Source organism: Calonectris borealis, chromosome 7 (assembly GCF_964195595.1).
Source record: "Calonectris borealis chromosome 7, bCalBor7.hap1.2, whole genome shotgun sequence".
Lineage (NCBI taxonomy): Eukaryota > Metazoa > Chordata > Aves > Procellariiformes > Procellariidae > Calonectris > Calonectris borealis.
Window position 1 is genome coordinate 27,901,727 of NC_134318.1, and position 14,235 is coordinate 27,915,961.

Sequence of the window (14,235 nt, forward strand, 5' to 3'; positions counted from 1 at the left end):
CAGAGCAGTATGGCACGCTCATGTTAGCAAAGGGAGCCTTTCTCCTGACATGTCCAGGCATGATGGTAAATCTTTCAGCTGTTTGTACTCACGTTTGGGCTCTGTATCAGGGATGACCTAATAAAGATCTCTGTCGGAGCCGCTAAGCTGCTGGAGTTTTAGCCCCACGGGGTAAGGCTGCAAAGCAAGGCTGCCTCCCGCAGCTGCGCCCGTCCGTGGGCAGAGCACAGGGACCCTGAGGTGACTGCTGCCCACTGGGGCAAGGGTGTATGTGGCAGAGGGGTAGAAGGAACCAGCTCCCCTCAAATCCAGAAACGGTCTGCAACTCTGTTTATTAACAGACAGCAGGGCATTTTCATCTGCCTTTAGGCTGGTGAGCTCTCTTCTGCTGCCAGTTGCCCGGTGCCTGTTGAAGATCATTACCATGCCCGCTTCCAGTGCACAGCAGGGCAATACCAGACCTCTGAGCAGAGCTCTCCTTGCTGGTACCTGCTCAGCAGACAACTCCTACATCAGACCCCACGTTGCCCTGTCCTCCCCCTGCGACGTCCTAGCTGGGCTGCTTGGGTAGGCAGCTGCGGGGAGGGCGGTGCGGTCCCTGTCTCCGTTAATCCCGGGAGCCGCGGGACTGCCGGGTGAGCAGGGGCCGGGGCAAAGGGGCCGGCGGACCCGCAGGGCCTGCGGCGATGTCTCCCTCTGCTTCCCCAGGAGATGGGGCAGGAGAGCAGGCGCGGCTCCGAGCTGGCGGCCGGGCCCCGGCGGGGAGCGGCGGGAGCTGCCCGCGCCGGGCAGGCAGGGGCCGGGCAGGGCTGCGGCAGCCGTGCGGGCACCGGGACCGCCCTGGCGCCATCCCACCCCGCTCGGCTCTTGCCCCACGGAAGGGCTCGGCGACGAGCATCCCCCCCGCCCGCCGCCCCGCTCTCCTCTCCCCCGCCCCGCCGCTCGCCGTGCGCTTGGCAGCCCCGACGCCCGCCGCAGCCAGTTTTCCAGCCCTGCGCTTCTTCTGCAGTGACAGCCAGTGGCTGCGGGGGCCTGTTTACTGTCCGGTTAATAAGTGAGCTGGAGCGGGGGGAAACTTCTCCGACGGCGGAGAGCGGGCTCTCCGGCGGCCGCGGCGGGCGGGCGGGTGGGGGGAGCATTCCTGCGCCGCGGGGCCCCGGCGCGTCCCGCTCCCGCCGCCCCCCGCCCGCAGGTGCAGGGGGCTGGCACTCGGAAACTGGAAAGAGCTGGCTGGAGTTTGCACTTTAAGCTCCCGGCAGGGAGGGAGCCGGGGGCTCGGAGCTGGTCTGGGCGCCCAGCGGCGCGGGAGGATGGCTCGGTGGCTGCGGCCCCTCGTGGGAGCCCTGCTCCTGCTCGAGGTAGCGGCCGCCCTCAGCTTTCTCCACCATCGCTACGAGGAGATGGTGCAGGCCCTGTTCCGCGTGCAGAGCCAGTGCCCCTACGTCACCCGCATCTACAGCATCGGCCGCAGTGTCGAGGGCCGACACCTCTACGTGCTGGAGTTCAGTGACTACCCGGGCATCCACGAGCCCCGTAAGTACGGGGGGACGGGGACGGCGGTTCGGCGGGGATGGGCTTCGTCACCACGCTCCCTGCCACGCGGCACCGTCAGGGCACGGGGTGGGGGGTATCTCCCTTTCCAGGCAGGAGTCCCAGGAGCGTCAGGCAGGTGCCGGGGTGTCAGGCAGGGACCCCACAGCCAGCCCAGGGCCGCGCACACAAAACCCGCACGCACACGCCGTGCTTGCGTGAGCTGCAGCGTGGCCCAGGTGCGTACTTTGGACGGAGCTCTGATTTTTCAGCGCAGGCTAACGCGAGAACCCGGGCAAATCCATCCCAGCACCCCACCTGCCCTGCCACCCTCTCCCTTCCAAAACAGTGTTGTGCAGGCAGGGAAAGGGAGCACCCACCCTCCACCTTTTGCTGCTGGATAGTGGCAGAAGGGAAGGGTTCAGCCCTTCCTCCTCCAGACCCCAAAGCAAGGGGGCCAGCGAGCGAGAGACCCTGGCAGAGCAGGCGCTGGGCTCCCGCAGCCCTGCCGGCCCCGTGGGCTGTGCAGCCCCTGAGACAGGCAGGTCTCGGGATCTCTACCTGCTGCCACGTGGCCTGCGGAGCCTTGGCAGCAATGGCCCCTTGAGCTGCTGCCTGTGCGGCATGGAGACGCTGCAGAGCCAGACCTTGCTGGCAGCCAGGTGCCCCTGGGGTGCTGAGGAGACCAGACGGCTCTCCAGGCTGGGGGCATGCACACAGGGCTCCCTCGCTTCCCCATCTTGTGCCCCTGGGCTGCAGATGCAGACAGGGCGCTGCCTACTTTTTGCAGGATCTTTTGCCTTTTCAAATCCTGGCTGGTGTGGTTAAACGCAGGGCCTGACAAGTCCAGGCAGCCTTGTCACATGGAAAACTGCCAGGAGCGCTGGAGGGGTGAGAGGGACCTATACCAGCACCCCCCACAGCAGAGCAGCCCCCCCAAATCCGATGGCACCCCACGCCTGGTGGTGGCTCACCCAAGGACACACTGCACCAGGGGCAGAGCTGCCGAGGGGCACACTGCTTCTCTCCTGCAGCCCAGAGCATCACATTCAGGGGTGCCGGGAAGTGGGGTGGGAGGCTTCCCACTCTGACCACCTCCATGCCAGCCCCGTTCAGTAGAGGGAAACCTGCACAGCGCTGAGGACACCTCGGGCACCTCCACAGCACATTGGGGGCTGATTCAAAGCAAGGAGCAAGCAAAGGGCACTGGCAATGTGCCACTGGGTTTTAGACTTGCAGAACCACCGGAGAGCAGCTGGAAGGGCTGTAGGAGGTGATCAAGATCTCCCTGCCCCAAGCAGGCAGCGTGGACCTATGGCCCTGCTTGTAGTGTGGGCAGCCCTCAAGCTGGCACTTTCAGCTTGTAGCATGAGGACTTTGGGAATCTGTGGACTCCCTTGAAGGCCACAGAAAGTAAGTCTGAAAAGCAAGCCTAGAGTTAGTGGGCTTACGTGCAGTAATTAGGGCTTGTGTGTCCACATGGATCATGTTTAGGGATCTGCGTATTGAAAAAGGCTGACAAGTCCTGCTACAGACTCGAACAAAGCAGAGAAGGAGAATCCCTGCTCAGACCTTATTTTTTTAAATAAAGGGTGCACATATCTCCAGGACATGTTTATAGTTTTTATAACTGGAATACCTAATTAAATGAGTTCTCATGTCTCCTGAAATCTAACCAGGTCAAAACATGTTGCCCACCCATGGCGTCCTGCGATCGCCAGCCTGATCGCTGAGGCACAGTGATCAAAAGATATGGAAAGCAAAATCTTGTGTCAAAATTAGAATTTTTTTTAGAATCTGTCTTCAGCGTATCCAGATGCAGTGTCTCCTCCCCACACAGCAAAGGCGTGGGCAATTTTGGAAGCAGCAGATGTCTGATGCATGGGGCTGCGGTGCCTTTTGCCCCGGGGATCCTCATGACACCGTGCGTGGCAGCAAGGCTGCGTGCTGCCACTGTGAGTCTGGTTGCTGCTGGTGGCTGGAAAACTCATGGTGCAAGGGGAGCTCTGGCAACCTGACATTTGTAATGACGCCCTGTTTTGTGCTGACCCTTTCGTGTGAAAGTTGGGCTCCCCTTTTAACTGGATTCCCCTGGTGTCTCTCTCATCCTACCAGTGCTGACTCCAGCCTGTAATGGGACATTTATTCTCTCACAAGTAACTGCTTTAAAAGCCCCGCTAGGAAAGCGTAACCTGTCCCTCACGTGTGCTGCCTCTCCTTCAGCAAAGCAGCGAGTCCTGCTCCGGGCACTGTCTGCCTGGAGTCTCTAAATCTATATTTTGAGACCTCATTTTAGAAAAGTCAGTGACAAGAGACTTTTTTGCTTATACTGGAGGCGCCTGATAGTTTGATCCGTATTCAATTCAGACGCTGAGGGTCTCCAGGCTGACAAGGAGCAGCCAGAGGCGACCGTGCCCTTTCAGTGAAAGAGCATGGCTCGCCCCAAGCCAGGGGTTGATTTTGTCCTGCAGAGTAATGAAAAGCTCCTTAAAGCATGCAGAGCCAGGAATGTGCCATGCTGGTGAGAGGCACTGAGAGCAAACCATGAAGGGCAGAGGTGGAGGAAATGGCTTGTCCCCTCCACTGCCACCCACCGCAGAGCCGGGAGGCCCTGGCACCCTGGGGCTCAGGGCAGCAGCAATCCTGCCAGTGCTCCCCGGTCCCTCCGTGCTGCCTCTCCCCAGCCCAAGACCAAAGCACCCGCAAATACATCCTCTTGTGCAGTCCGAAAGCGAGCAGCAACCCGGTGGAGAGCCTGGGCTGCTCCCAGGGATGCTGTGGCAAAATGGAGGGGAGCCCATATGAGAACCGTGCCACTCTCCTTCACTGAGGTTTGCATTTTCCAAGGGAAAGGGCCATTTCACACCATTTATTGGGAGTCCCTTGGGCTTGCCCAGTTTCCCTGCAGTAGGAATTGGCTCTTCCCCCTCCGTCCCAGCCCCGGCTGATGGTGTCACCTCTTTCTCTAGTGGAGCCGGAGTTCAAGTATGTGGGGAACATGCATGGGAACGAGGTGCTGGGCCGTGAGCTGCTGCTGCAGCTCTCCGAGTTCCTGTGCGAGGAGTACCGCCGGGGCAACGAGCGGATCACCCGCCTCATCCACGACACGCGCATCCACATCATGCCCTCCATGAACCCCGACGGGTACGAAGTGGCTGCCAAGCAGGTACCAGGCAGCGATCACCTCCTCCAGCTGGGTAGGGGCAGAAAGCCCTTCAAATCCCTGCGAGATCCCCTTCACCGAGCCTATGGGGAGGGGGCATCTTTCCTCTCCATGCCCTTCCAGATTTGTCGCCCTCAACTGGTGTTGCTGCTCCTCACCTCCTGTGCCAAGGGCTCACGCTGTGTGGCCCTGGCAGGTGATGGAGGAGGCTTCCTACGCCTGCCTTACCTTCCCCAGAAGTTATTCGTCACAGGAGGGTCACTGCAAATCCCCTGCCCCAGGCTGGGGAAGTGGCAGGTGAATGCTACTGTCATGAGCAGACAGGGACATGAGGGATGGGCGGGGGGAAGCCCTCTAGTCCCCCCCCAAAACCTCACCTATTCTGTTGTACCGCTAGACCTCGGGGAGTTATCTTATTCATGGCTCTTTCAATTGAGACAAATTGTTTATTTGACTTGTGCCTTTCTCTGTGACCCTGGAAAATGAAGATATTGTTATTGACTTTCCCTGTCAGTACCAATACTCTTTATTCTCCTGCCAGCAATAACACACATATTGCGACTCAAAGGCACCGAAGCGCCGTTACGACGGCCGGTCCCTGCTGCTCTGACACCCAGCCTGCCTGCGCCCACCCTGTACTCACCCCCGTGATGCACCTTTGCCCCGCAGGGCCCAGACAGCAACGGGTACTTGACAGGGAGGAACAACGCCAATGGAGTGGACTTAAACCGCAACTTCCCTGACCTCAACACGTTCATGTACTACAGCGGGGAAATCAGCGGGCCGAATCACCACATCCCACTGCCCGACAACTGGAAAAGCCAGGTACCAGTCTGGGATGCTGCGAGGGCTACAGCATCCTCTTAGAGTGGCTCAGCACCCAAGCAAATATACTGTCCTTTGGCTTGCACGGTGCTTGTCTCCTTCCCCGAGCCTCCTGCATGCAGAGGAACGATGTAATCCTGCCCTGTATCACTGCTTGCACCTCTGCCAGGAGGAGAGGCTGGCATCATGGCCAGCTTGGGGAGGAGGTTGCAATGCACAGGGCAGAGGAGGTGGCACGTGCTGGCTAACGCGTGGGCCTCGGGTTTCGAGACCGTGCTGGGAGAGCTGTAGCAGGCTATGCACCGGAGGAGCCAGCTCTGCGCACCGTCTCTGGCTGGTGGAGAACGGAGGAAGCTGCAAGGGCTGAAGCAGGCAAATTGCGGGGCAGGGTCTGACGTGACTGATCACGCCACAGCCTGGCATGGAGCAGCAGCTGGCCCGGAGGTAGCTGAGCTCTTCTCCCTGTCCCCGGCCCTCTTCTCCTCACAGGTGGAGCCGGAGACGTTGGCTGTGATCCAGTGGATCAGCAGCTACAACTTTGTGCTCTCAGCCAACCTGCACGGTGGAGCGGTGGTGGCAAATTACCCCTATGACAAGTCTCAGGACCAGCGGTTCAGGAACCACCGGCGTACGGTCAACACGCCTACCCCTGACGACAAGTTGTTTCAGAAGGTGAGCACGGCCCAGGCGGGCGAGGGCATTCCCGCAGCCCTGCCAGGGCGCAGCGTGCGAGAGCTGGCTGGAAGTCTCTGGGTCACTGCCTCGCCTCGTGCAGGAGCCGAGCCAAGAAACGTGTTGGAAATAACCATTAGCAGACTATGGCATTTCTGCCAGCCACCAGCTCGTGAGCCAGGTCAGAGCAGTCCCACCGTGAGCCGGTCCCACCACACGGACAGGCCAGTCTTAACCCTCGGGAGCCCCTTCCTCGTCTGTGCTGTGCTTAGGTTCCCCATAACCCCAGTATCACCAAAGCCCCCAGCTTTGCTTCACCATCGTAGCATGTATATGGGTTTTTTCCTAGAGAGGTGGCAGGGTCTGGCTGGGGGTCTGCTGAGAGCAGGATAAGGGAGGCGGGTGCGCAGCAGGGGCTTGCGGATGGCAAAAAAATAAGGAATACAACGAAAAGAGCACCAGGAGCATAGGCAGACATCAGGGAATGTATCAGTATGTGCTGCTGATCCTGCTAGCGCTAGCTGAAGCCTGTGGTTTTTCTCCATTGTTAAAATGTCCCAGAAAACAGTGCCTTCAGTCACTGCTTCCATTAGGAAATATCCAGCACAAGAAAAAGCAAGTCTGCGTTAGAACAGTTAATGAGAAAAATAAGTCTGAGCTGGAGTTCAGCCTCCTCTGGAAGCAGAGGCTGTACAGGGGCTTGCCAGGACCTGCTGGGATCAGGGCTGCACTCGGACCCAGTAGAGAGGCTGCAGTCTGGGGCGTAGGCTAATGATACCCACATAGCCTCAGAAGTCAGAAATGTAGTGAAGTAACTGTTTTCCTGCTGACAGAATGAGATTACACCAGCATCTGAACTATAATACAAGGGTATAGAGTTTGCATTAGAAAATGCAAACAACAGTCTCTCTTAAACTGTGTCTTACACAAAGGACAGGCTTTGGATGCAGTGTCCCAATTTCAGCCCTGCCTTCATGTCTAAAAATAAGCAGAAATCTTAATAAGGGCAATACACAAGCAGTTGCCAGAACCAGAAGTTGCCCAAACTCTTTCCTAATACAAATTCCCCTGATATATATGGTATTTGTGTCAGGACTGATACTGGGTAGTTTTCCTCACATATCTTCTCCCCCTGTTAGTGCTATTTGCTGTGTATGGGCCAGCACCAATGGAGCTGGGTGCCCCTGCATGGGCCCAGTGCCCTCCTCTCCCCCTTGTCTCAACAGGAGCAGGGCAGGACCCGCCTGTGGCATCAGCAAGCCTCCAGCTTGCCAGATTTTTGCTCGTCCTCCTCCGCCTTCATCTGCCTACGTTTCGTAGAGGACCTGGCTACCTCGTGTTGTATTCCACGGCAGTAAAATGCAGGAGCTGTCTCCTGTCTGACTTCCCTCCCACGCTCCCCAGTGAAGCCTGTGCAGGAGGGGGGATGTTTCGCCCAGAGCCAGGCAGGGTCCCCAGCCACACGGTGCTGGAGCAGTGACTGATGGCTGCTCTCTTTCTAGCTGGCCAAGACTTACTCGTACGCCCACGGCTGGATGCACCGTGGCTGGAACTGTGGAGACTACTTTGCTGATGGCATCACAAATGGGGCATCCTGGTACTCGCTCAGCAAAGGTAGGGGCTGGGCAGGTGAGCACCATCCGCAGCAAGGTGTTGAGCTGAAGAGGGGTGAAGGGCTAGATGAGAAACCTCAGGACAAGATGGGTTGGGGAGGGGCTGTGGCAATAGCACTGTGCCTGTTATAGACATTGTTCTGGTGTCTGCATTTCAGGCCGGGAAATGGCTTGGGAAGACTGGAAGTGGCTTGGGAAAGGGCCACAGAGGTAGCTGAGGTCTGCAGAGACCTGCTGTGTGCTGCTGGACGAAGGAAGTGTTAATCTGTTAGTGTATTTGAAAATGCTACAGTGTAACTCCATCGATGAAGACCCAAAACTGTGACCAAAGGGAAGACATTTCTCATAGGTGCTGGCTCCTGAAAAATCTGATGAAGAAACTGAAAATCAGCAAATTAGGCTAGAAAAAAAGATTGGAGAGCAACTGGAAAGGGACATACAGCCCCTGCGGTACCAAGCCTTCCTGAGCTTCTGAAGGCGGAGTGGTGAATGATCCGGCTGAAGGAGGGAGTTGGGCAGCCCCAGGGGAGGGGGCTGCACAGGGGGAGAAGGCTCTGGTCATGCTGTATGGAGGGAGGAGGCTGCACCTGCAGAGCAAAGTCGGAGAGCAAGACAGTTCTGGTAGAAGATAGACACGGGCCAGGGTGCCTGGGACACAGGAGTGGGGAGGGAGGGGGCCTTGCATTCCCCTGGCCACAGGCTCTTCTTCTCTTCCAGGCATGCAGGACTTCAATTACCTCTACACCAACTGCTTTGAAATCACCCTGGAGCTGAGCTGCAATAAGTTCCCCCCCGAGGAGGACCTGGAGCGGCAGTGGATGGCCAACCGGGAGGCCCTCGTTGCTTTCATTGAAGAGGTAAGGGGGCATTCCTGGGACCTACACCCTTCTGCTGCAGAACCCCATGGGCCCTGGTGGTAGGGGACCAGTAGGCACTAGGGGTGGAAGGTAGGTGGTCATGGAGCTCGCTGGGTGCTCTAATTGGTGGCCTTTGGGGAGGCTGTTGTGTCCTAGACTGGCTCTGCTGGGGAGAACCAGGAGAGCCAAGGATATGGGGAAAGGTGGGGTTGTCCCCAGAGCTCTGCCCTCCTCCAGTTCTTGGCAATACCCTCTTGAGCAAAGGAAGGTCCTTGACCCAGCAGTCTGTCTCCCTCCCTGCAGGTTCACCAGGGTATCAAAGGGATGGTGTCAGACGAGAACAACAACGGCATTGCAGGAGCAGTGATTTCTGTCCAGGGAATCAGCCATGACATCACCTCTGGTGGGTTGTCGGTCCCCTTGCATGCTGTCCCTTTTGGATACAGCCTCTCGGAGGCTATCTGGGTATGTGGGAGGAGGTTAGCAGGCCAGTTTATGTGTGGCCAGCATGGTTTACTTCCCAAAAACACTAGCTATGAGAAATGTGCCTGTGCATCCTGGACCAGAGAGGGCTTAGGAAAGCTTAGGAAAGAAAGAGGTGAGAACTGGAATGCAAACCTTATTGTAAAGGACTTCAGAAAGTCAATTCCTATTTTATCTGAGAGAAAGGAGAAAATACATTTGCATATAACCAAAGAGAAGACTGAGGGAATAATCTACTCAAGCATCTAAGTATCTACACAGAGCTGAAATAGCTGATAGCAGAGGACACGATGGCAGAACAAGATGAAGGACTGAAAGTTCAAGCCAGACCAATTTAGACTGAGAATGAAGTGCTACTTCAGTTTATCCAAGTTGTGATGGTTTCTCCTTTGCTGGCCGATTTTAACCTCCTTTTCATAAACACCCTTCTCCAACCAGACCAGACATTACAGACTGGCTGCAGAAAATAGCTGATATTCCAACTCTTCAGACTATGAAACCGTCAGAAGTCAGACTATGAAATCATCAAAACTCCTTCTGGCCATAGGTCTGTGACCCAGTAACACTCTAATATTTGGCACTTATTATGCCAACCTGCGTAGGAAAGGGGAATGTGCAAGAGATCACAGAATCAGAGGCACTGGCTGCAAAGGGCCCTCTGGAGTCTCCTGTCCAACCTCCTGCTTGGAGCAGGATTGTCCCCAATGTTAGCTCTGATCGGCCACTGCTCCCTCCAGCCAAATCTCACTGAACCCCAAGGATGGAGATTTCACAGCCTCTCTGCTGTCCTGTGCCAGGGCTGCACCACCTCTGAGGCGAAGCTGTGCTCCCTGATCCACCCTGAAGCTCCCAAGCTGCCATCTGTGGCCGCTGCCCCTCCTTGTATTGCCTGGCACAGCTGAGAGGAGTTTGGCTCCACCACCTTTGTAGCTGCCCCGCAAGTAGCTGCCGGGTGTGAGCAGATCCCACTCCGCCGCCGCCTCCAGCCAGGCTGAGCCTGCCCAGCTCTCCTTGTGGGGCCTGAGCTCTCCCTGTGGGTCAGGAGCTCTGGTTCTTCCACATCTCTCTTGGCCTGGGGGCACCAGAACTGGACATGGTATCCAAGTGCAGCCTCCCTGGGACTGAACAGAGGGAGAAAATTATTCCCTTTGACCTGCCGGCCACCCTCCCTGTTTTCCCTTGGAAGCCTCTGAGTCGTGTGTATCACTTGTACCAATTAGCCCCTCCTAAGCCAAAATAACATGGGCTGCCTGTAATGGTGACTCAAATTTGCAATACCCATCCAGTTCCATAGATGGGAATATACTCAAATTGTCAAAGTAATCCATAATGTGCTGCTGCCTCACTGTTGGCCGTCCCCTGTCCCTAACCACACCGGTACACAGTCCGTCAAAGTGCTCCTGGGGCTTCCTTGTGCAGGGAGAATCGGGGAGCAGCTGAGCTGATGAGCAATTAAAACTCTGCTGATAATCCAAACATGACAAAATTGTATATGACAGGAATTAGAGATTGTGTTACGCATAAGGAGTCAGACTGGAGCTGTGATTGCCCTTAGGTCTGCTGTCATCTGACTGGCGAGCGCTCAGATTTGCAGCCTCCCTGCACAGGCACAGCCAGCGCTGCTGTACCGTCCCCTTTCGTTTGGTGTTTACTTGCAGACTGACCTCTACTCTGTGGCCCTAATGAGACATCACTTGCAGTCTACCAATGTGAATCCAGCCTTGCGGTAGCCAGCAGATTTGGAAGGAAGGCCAAAAATTGCCTGGGTTTTGAAGGCTACACATCCTCGAGGAAGTACGCTCGGCAAGACCTACTGGAATATCTTTTGCTCTGCTCCCTGTGCATCCTGAGTGCTTTCTCTTCCCACCTTGTGTTCCAGGTGATATGGGGGATTATTTCCGGCTGCTGCTGCCTGGCACTTACACTGTCACAGCCTCTGCAGAGGGATACCAGCCCCAGACGGTGACAACAACAGTGAGCCCAGCTGCACCTTCATTGGTGAGTCAGGCTGCATAGTCATGAGGGTGTCTCAAAATGTCTTCACCTCAGGGAGAAAGAAATGCAGCGGGGGATGTCTAGCAAGCAGCAGAGAGAGGAGATGGGATGTAGAGCATTGCCAGTGGCTACAGGTTGTCTGCTTTGGCAGACACAGAGCTCACAGAGAGGGACAGGGTGAAGGCAATGCCATGTGCCTCTCGATTCCTTACTGAGGGCTCGCAGCTGCACTGGGCTGCCATGCCAGCTCCTGCATCCTTCTGCCTCTTAGCCGTGGGGAGAGGCCCTGGCTGGCTGGTGCTGCTGCTCTTTAGCTCTCCCTCCATCCTCCCCACTCTCCAGGACGTGATGATGTGGAGACAGCATCTGTTCCCTGAGGCTCCGTTCTCCCCCTGGCTCTGTGGGTTTCAGTGTTCTGCTATCATCTGCATCCTGCCTGGGACCAAACATGTTGTCAGACTCATAGCAAGAGGCTGAAGTCTGCCTTTCTTTCTGCTGAGAGCACCCGAGACAGATGGGAACTGGGTGCCGACAAAGAACAGCCAAGCACCTGTGGGAGATGAAGTGCTCTTGACACCAGTGTGGCCCCTACAGTGCCTTTTTGAGGGCAGGCTGGACAACTAGAAACTGGTTATAAAAACATTGGGTGGCAATTCCTGCCCCTGGTGTTGCCTTGTGAACATGGTGGGACCGCAGATGCAGCTTCCTCTAAGGACCGGCAAGAACCCCCCGGCTGCGGCATCCTGGCACATCATTTGCTTCCCTGCATGTACACTGGTCAGGCTCTGCCGTAAATACACTGTGGTGGTTCTCCCACCCTCCGTCGCTTCATCTCACCCTACCCAGCCTCTGAAGTTCTTCCAGAGCTGCCCTTTTCTCAGGATTAGAAACCTTCTAATTTTCGTCCTAAATTTATTTATGGTCAGTTTATCCCTATTTGTTCTTATGCCAACATTGTGCTTTAAATAGCTCCTCTTTTTCCATGGTATTTATTCCCTGATGTATTTATAGAGAGTTGTCAAGCCCAGTCCTAGCCTTTGTTTTGCTAGGTTAAGCACCCAGCTCTTTGGCTTTCCTTTTTAAAACAGATTTTCCTTTTACCACGTTACTGTAGAAGATGGATTTGTTCCCTGATGGTCTGATTTTTGCAGATCTCCCCTCACAGCAGCCCTCCTGTCCCCATTTCCTTCTGCCTCTGCAGCACCTCCCGTACCCGCTGTTCACCCCATCCCTCCCCCAGGAAGCCCACACAGCCCCATTCCAGTTTCACCTTTCCGTATGGCCTCGCCATTCCCCGTTTATCTGATGCTGTGTCCTGCATGCTTCTTGTCCCCTTCTCCCTCTTGTACCTGCTTGCATGGCTGTAGTGGACGGAGGTTTCTTTTCTGGATTTTTTTTTGCCTGGATCTACTGGAAGCACTGTTTGCTGAAAGACTGATTAAGCAAGATTTAGCTAATGAGATGCAATTGAAACAGGACTGTCTTCCTAAACCCTCCTGTGTATTAAATATTCACAGAGATGCAAAGCAACGCTATTTCTCTACTCTCTGGTGAGAAAAAATGAAGAGCGAGCATAGCTCAGTCCCTTGCCTTTCACAGCTCACCTTCCAAACCATCCTAGGACATTGCATTGCCACAGGAGCAACTCTCTGCATAAGAAATGTCGCTGATTGTTGATACAACATTTTCCACAGGAAAAAAAACTGTTTCCAGCTGATTTAAGAACTGAGTTCCCAATGTATCGTAACACTGGCTGAGGCCCCTTATTGCTTGTCTTGGCCCCAGAGTCAGCTTCGAAGGCTAGCGGCAGAGGCAGGTCCTGCAGACCCCTGAGCCAGCAGAGCACACACGCGGTGTTACACGGCTATTTTTGTTCTTTCTCCAGGTGCATTTCCAGCTCAAACAAGATGTGGTGAGGAAGCCCCCAGAGCGTAAAGCCTCAGGCACACGCACGAACAACAAAGCCCTTCAGAAGAAGGTAGTGCCAAGAGCCACGCGCCGGGGGGCCCAAAGATGAGGACAGCTCACTTGGCTGAGAGCTGGGGGAAGCCGTTTATACAAGGCCTGGCTGATGACTCCAGCCAGTGAACTTTCCAACAGTCCAGCATGAAAGTAGCCCAAATCATTAGGTTATTAAACAAGGAAGTATTTAATCCCTGAGCAAATCGTGAAGTCATTCACAACAAAATGTGCCTGGGCTGCAGTTCCCCGGGCAGTGTGTCTGTAGCTGCTGAGCTCTTCTCCTGCACTCCCTCCATCTTGGAGAGCTCTGCTCCCTTTACTCCTGGACTCAGTTCCTACAGCCCACATGAGATGCCCAGACACTAGTGCATACCAGGGAGAATGAATCCGGTCCCTCGTCTTTGACTGCTGCACTCACAAGCTGGGCACGTTGAATCCTGGCACTAGTCCTCCGGGAGTGCCATGCTTCTCCCTCAGGTAAGGATGGTTGCTGCCTGTAGACCCTGACGTTAGGGGGAGGTTGGTTTTAGAGCAGTCAGTGATGAGACCAGCTCTGAACACAGTTTGTCCCACGCATAGCACAGCTATCACTGGTTGGCAACACTAAAGTAGGAATGCAACATTGGGAGGTGGTGGTGCAAGGTCATCTCCTGGCTGATGTCACATTTATCTTGATGTGCAGATGGGACTTTCTGGTAGCTGGATTGGATTATTTGTAGTCAGACAGGCTGAAATGATACACGCTGGCAAAAGCCAAGGATTATCCCATCTCCTTATGTCTTCAGACCCAAACCAGATGGCTCACTGAAGAGTCTGCTCTAGCCAACACAAACTATTAGTCTGAGCACAGGAGCAACTAGGTGAGGTCTGACAACTGGTGATGAGTAGGAGTCCAAGACAGGTGATTTGATGTTCCTTTGAGACAAATACCCTGAACCACGGTCCTGTCAATGTGCAACAGGGAAGTGTGGATGCTTGATGCCAGCAGCGTGCTGTGCAGGTACAGCATAAGCCACGTGAGTTGTAATTGGGTTAGGGAAGACATGATCCATAGTTCAGTGAGGTGGGGTACGACAGGCTGGGCCTCGAAATGCTGCTTAGGCTGTGTGGGCAGGTTTGGAGTGGAAGTAGAAAC

General features: G+C 55.4%; 1 protein-coding gene across 2 annotated transcripts; it reads left to right on the forward strand.

Moving 5' to 3' along the window:
* Positions 1-1,212: 1,212 nt before the first annotated feature.
* CPN1 (carboxypeptidase N subunit 1) lies at positions 1,213-13,288 on the forward strand. Of its 2 annotated transcripts, none has more exons than XM_075155461.1 (9): positions 1,213-1,533; positions 4,500-4,696; positions 5,363-5,518; positions 6,008-6,190; positions 7,693-7,804; positions 8,521-8,660; positions 8,964-9,063; positions 11,023-11,141; positions 11,481-11,777. In XM_075155461.1, the coding sequence occupies exons 1-9, from the start codon at positions 1,311-1,313 to the stop codon at positions 11,613-11,615; spliced, it is 1,365 nt and encodes a 454-aa protein (XP_075011562.1). In that variant the 5' UTR covers positions 1,213-1,310; the 3' UTR covers positions 11,616-11,777. The 2 variants fall into 2 exon arrangements, with proteins under 2 accessions (XP_075011562.1, XP_075011564.1); XM_075155463.1 differs by lacking the exon at positions 11,481-11,777 and adding an exon at positions 13,024-13,288 and having other exon boundaries at positions 1,222-1,533.
* Positions 13,289-14,235: the final 947 nt, after the last annotated feature.

Excerpts from the sequence above, each read along its gene's own strand:
- CPN1 (XM_075155461.1), top strand. The coding sequence starts at position 1,311 with ATGGCTCGGTGGCTGCGGCCCCTCGTGGGAGCCCTGCTCCTGCTCGAG. Across the intron at positions 1,534-4,499 it reads CCCGGGCATCCACGAGCCCC|TGGAGCCGGAGTTCAAGTAT; the intron begins GTAAGTACGGGG and ends CTCTTTCTCTAG. Across the intron at positions 8,661-8,963 it reads TCGTTGCTTTCATTGAAGAG|GTTCACCAGGGTATCAAAGG; the intron begins GTAAGGGGGCAT and ends CCCTCCCTGCAG.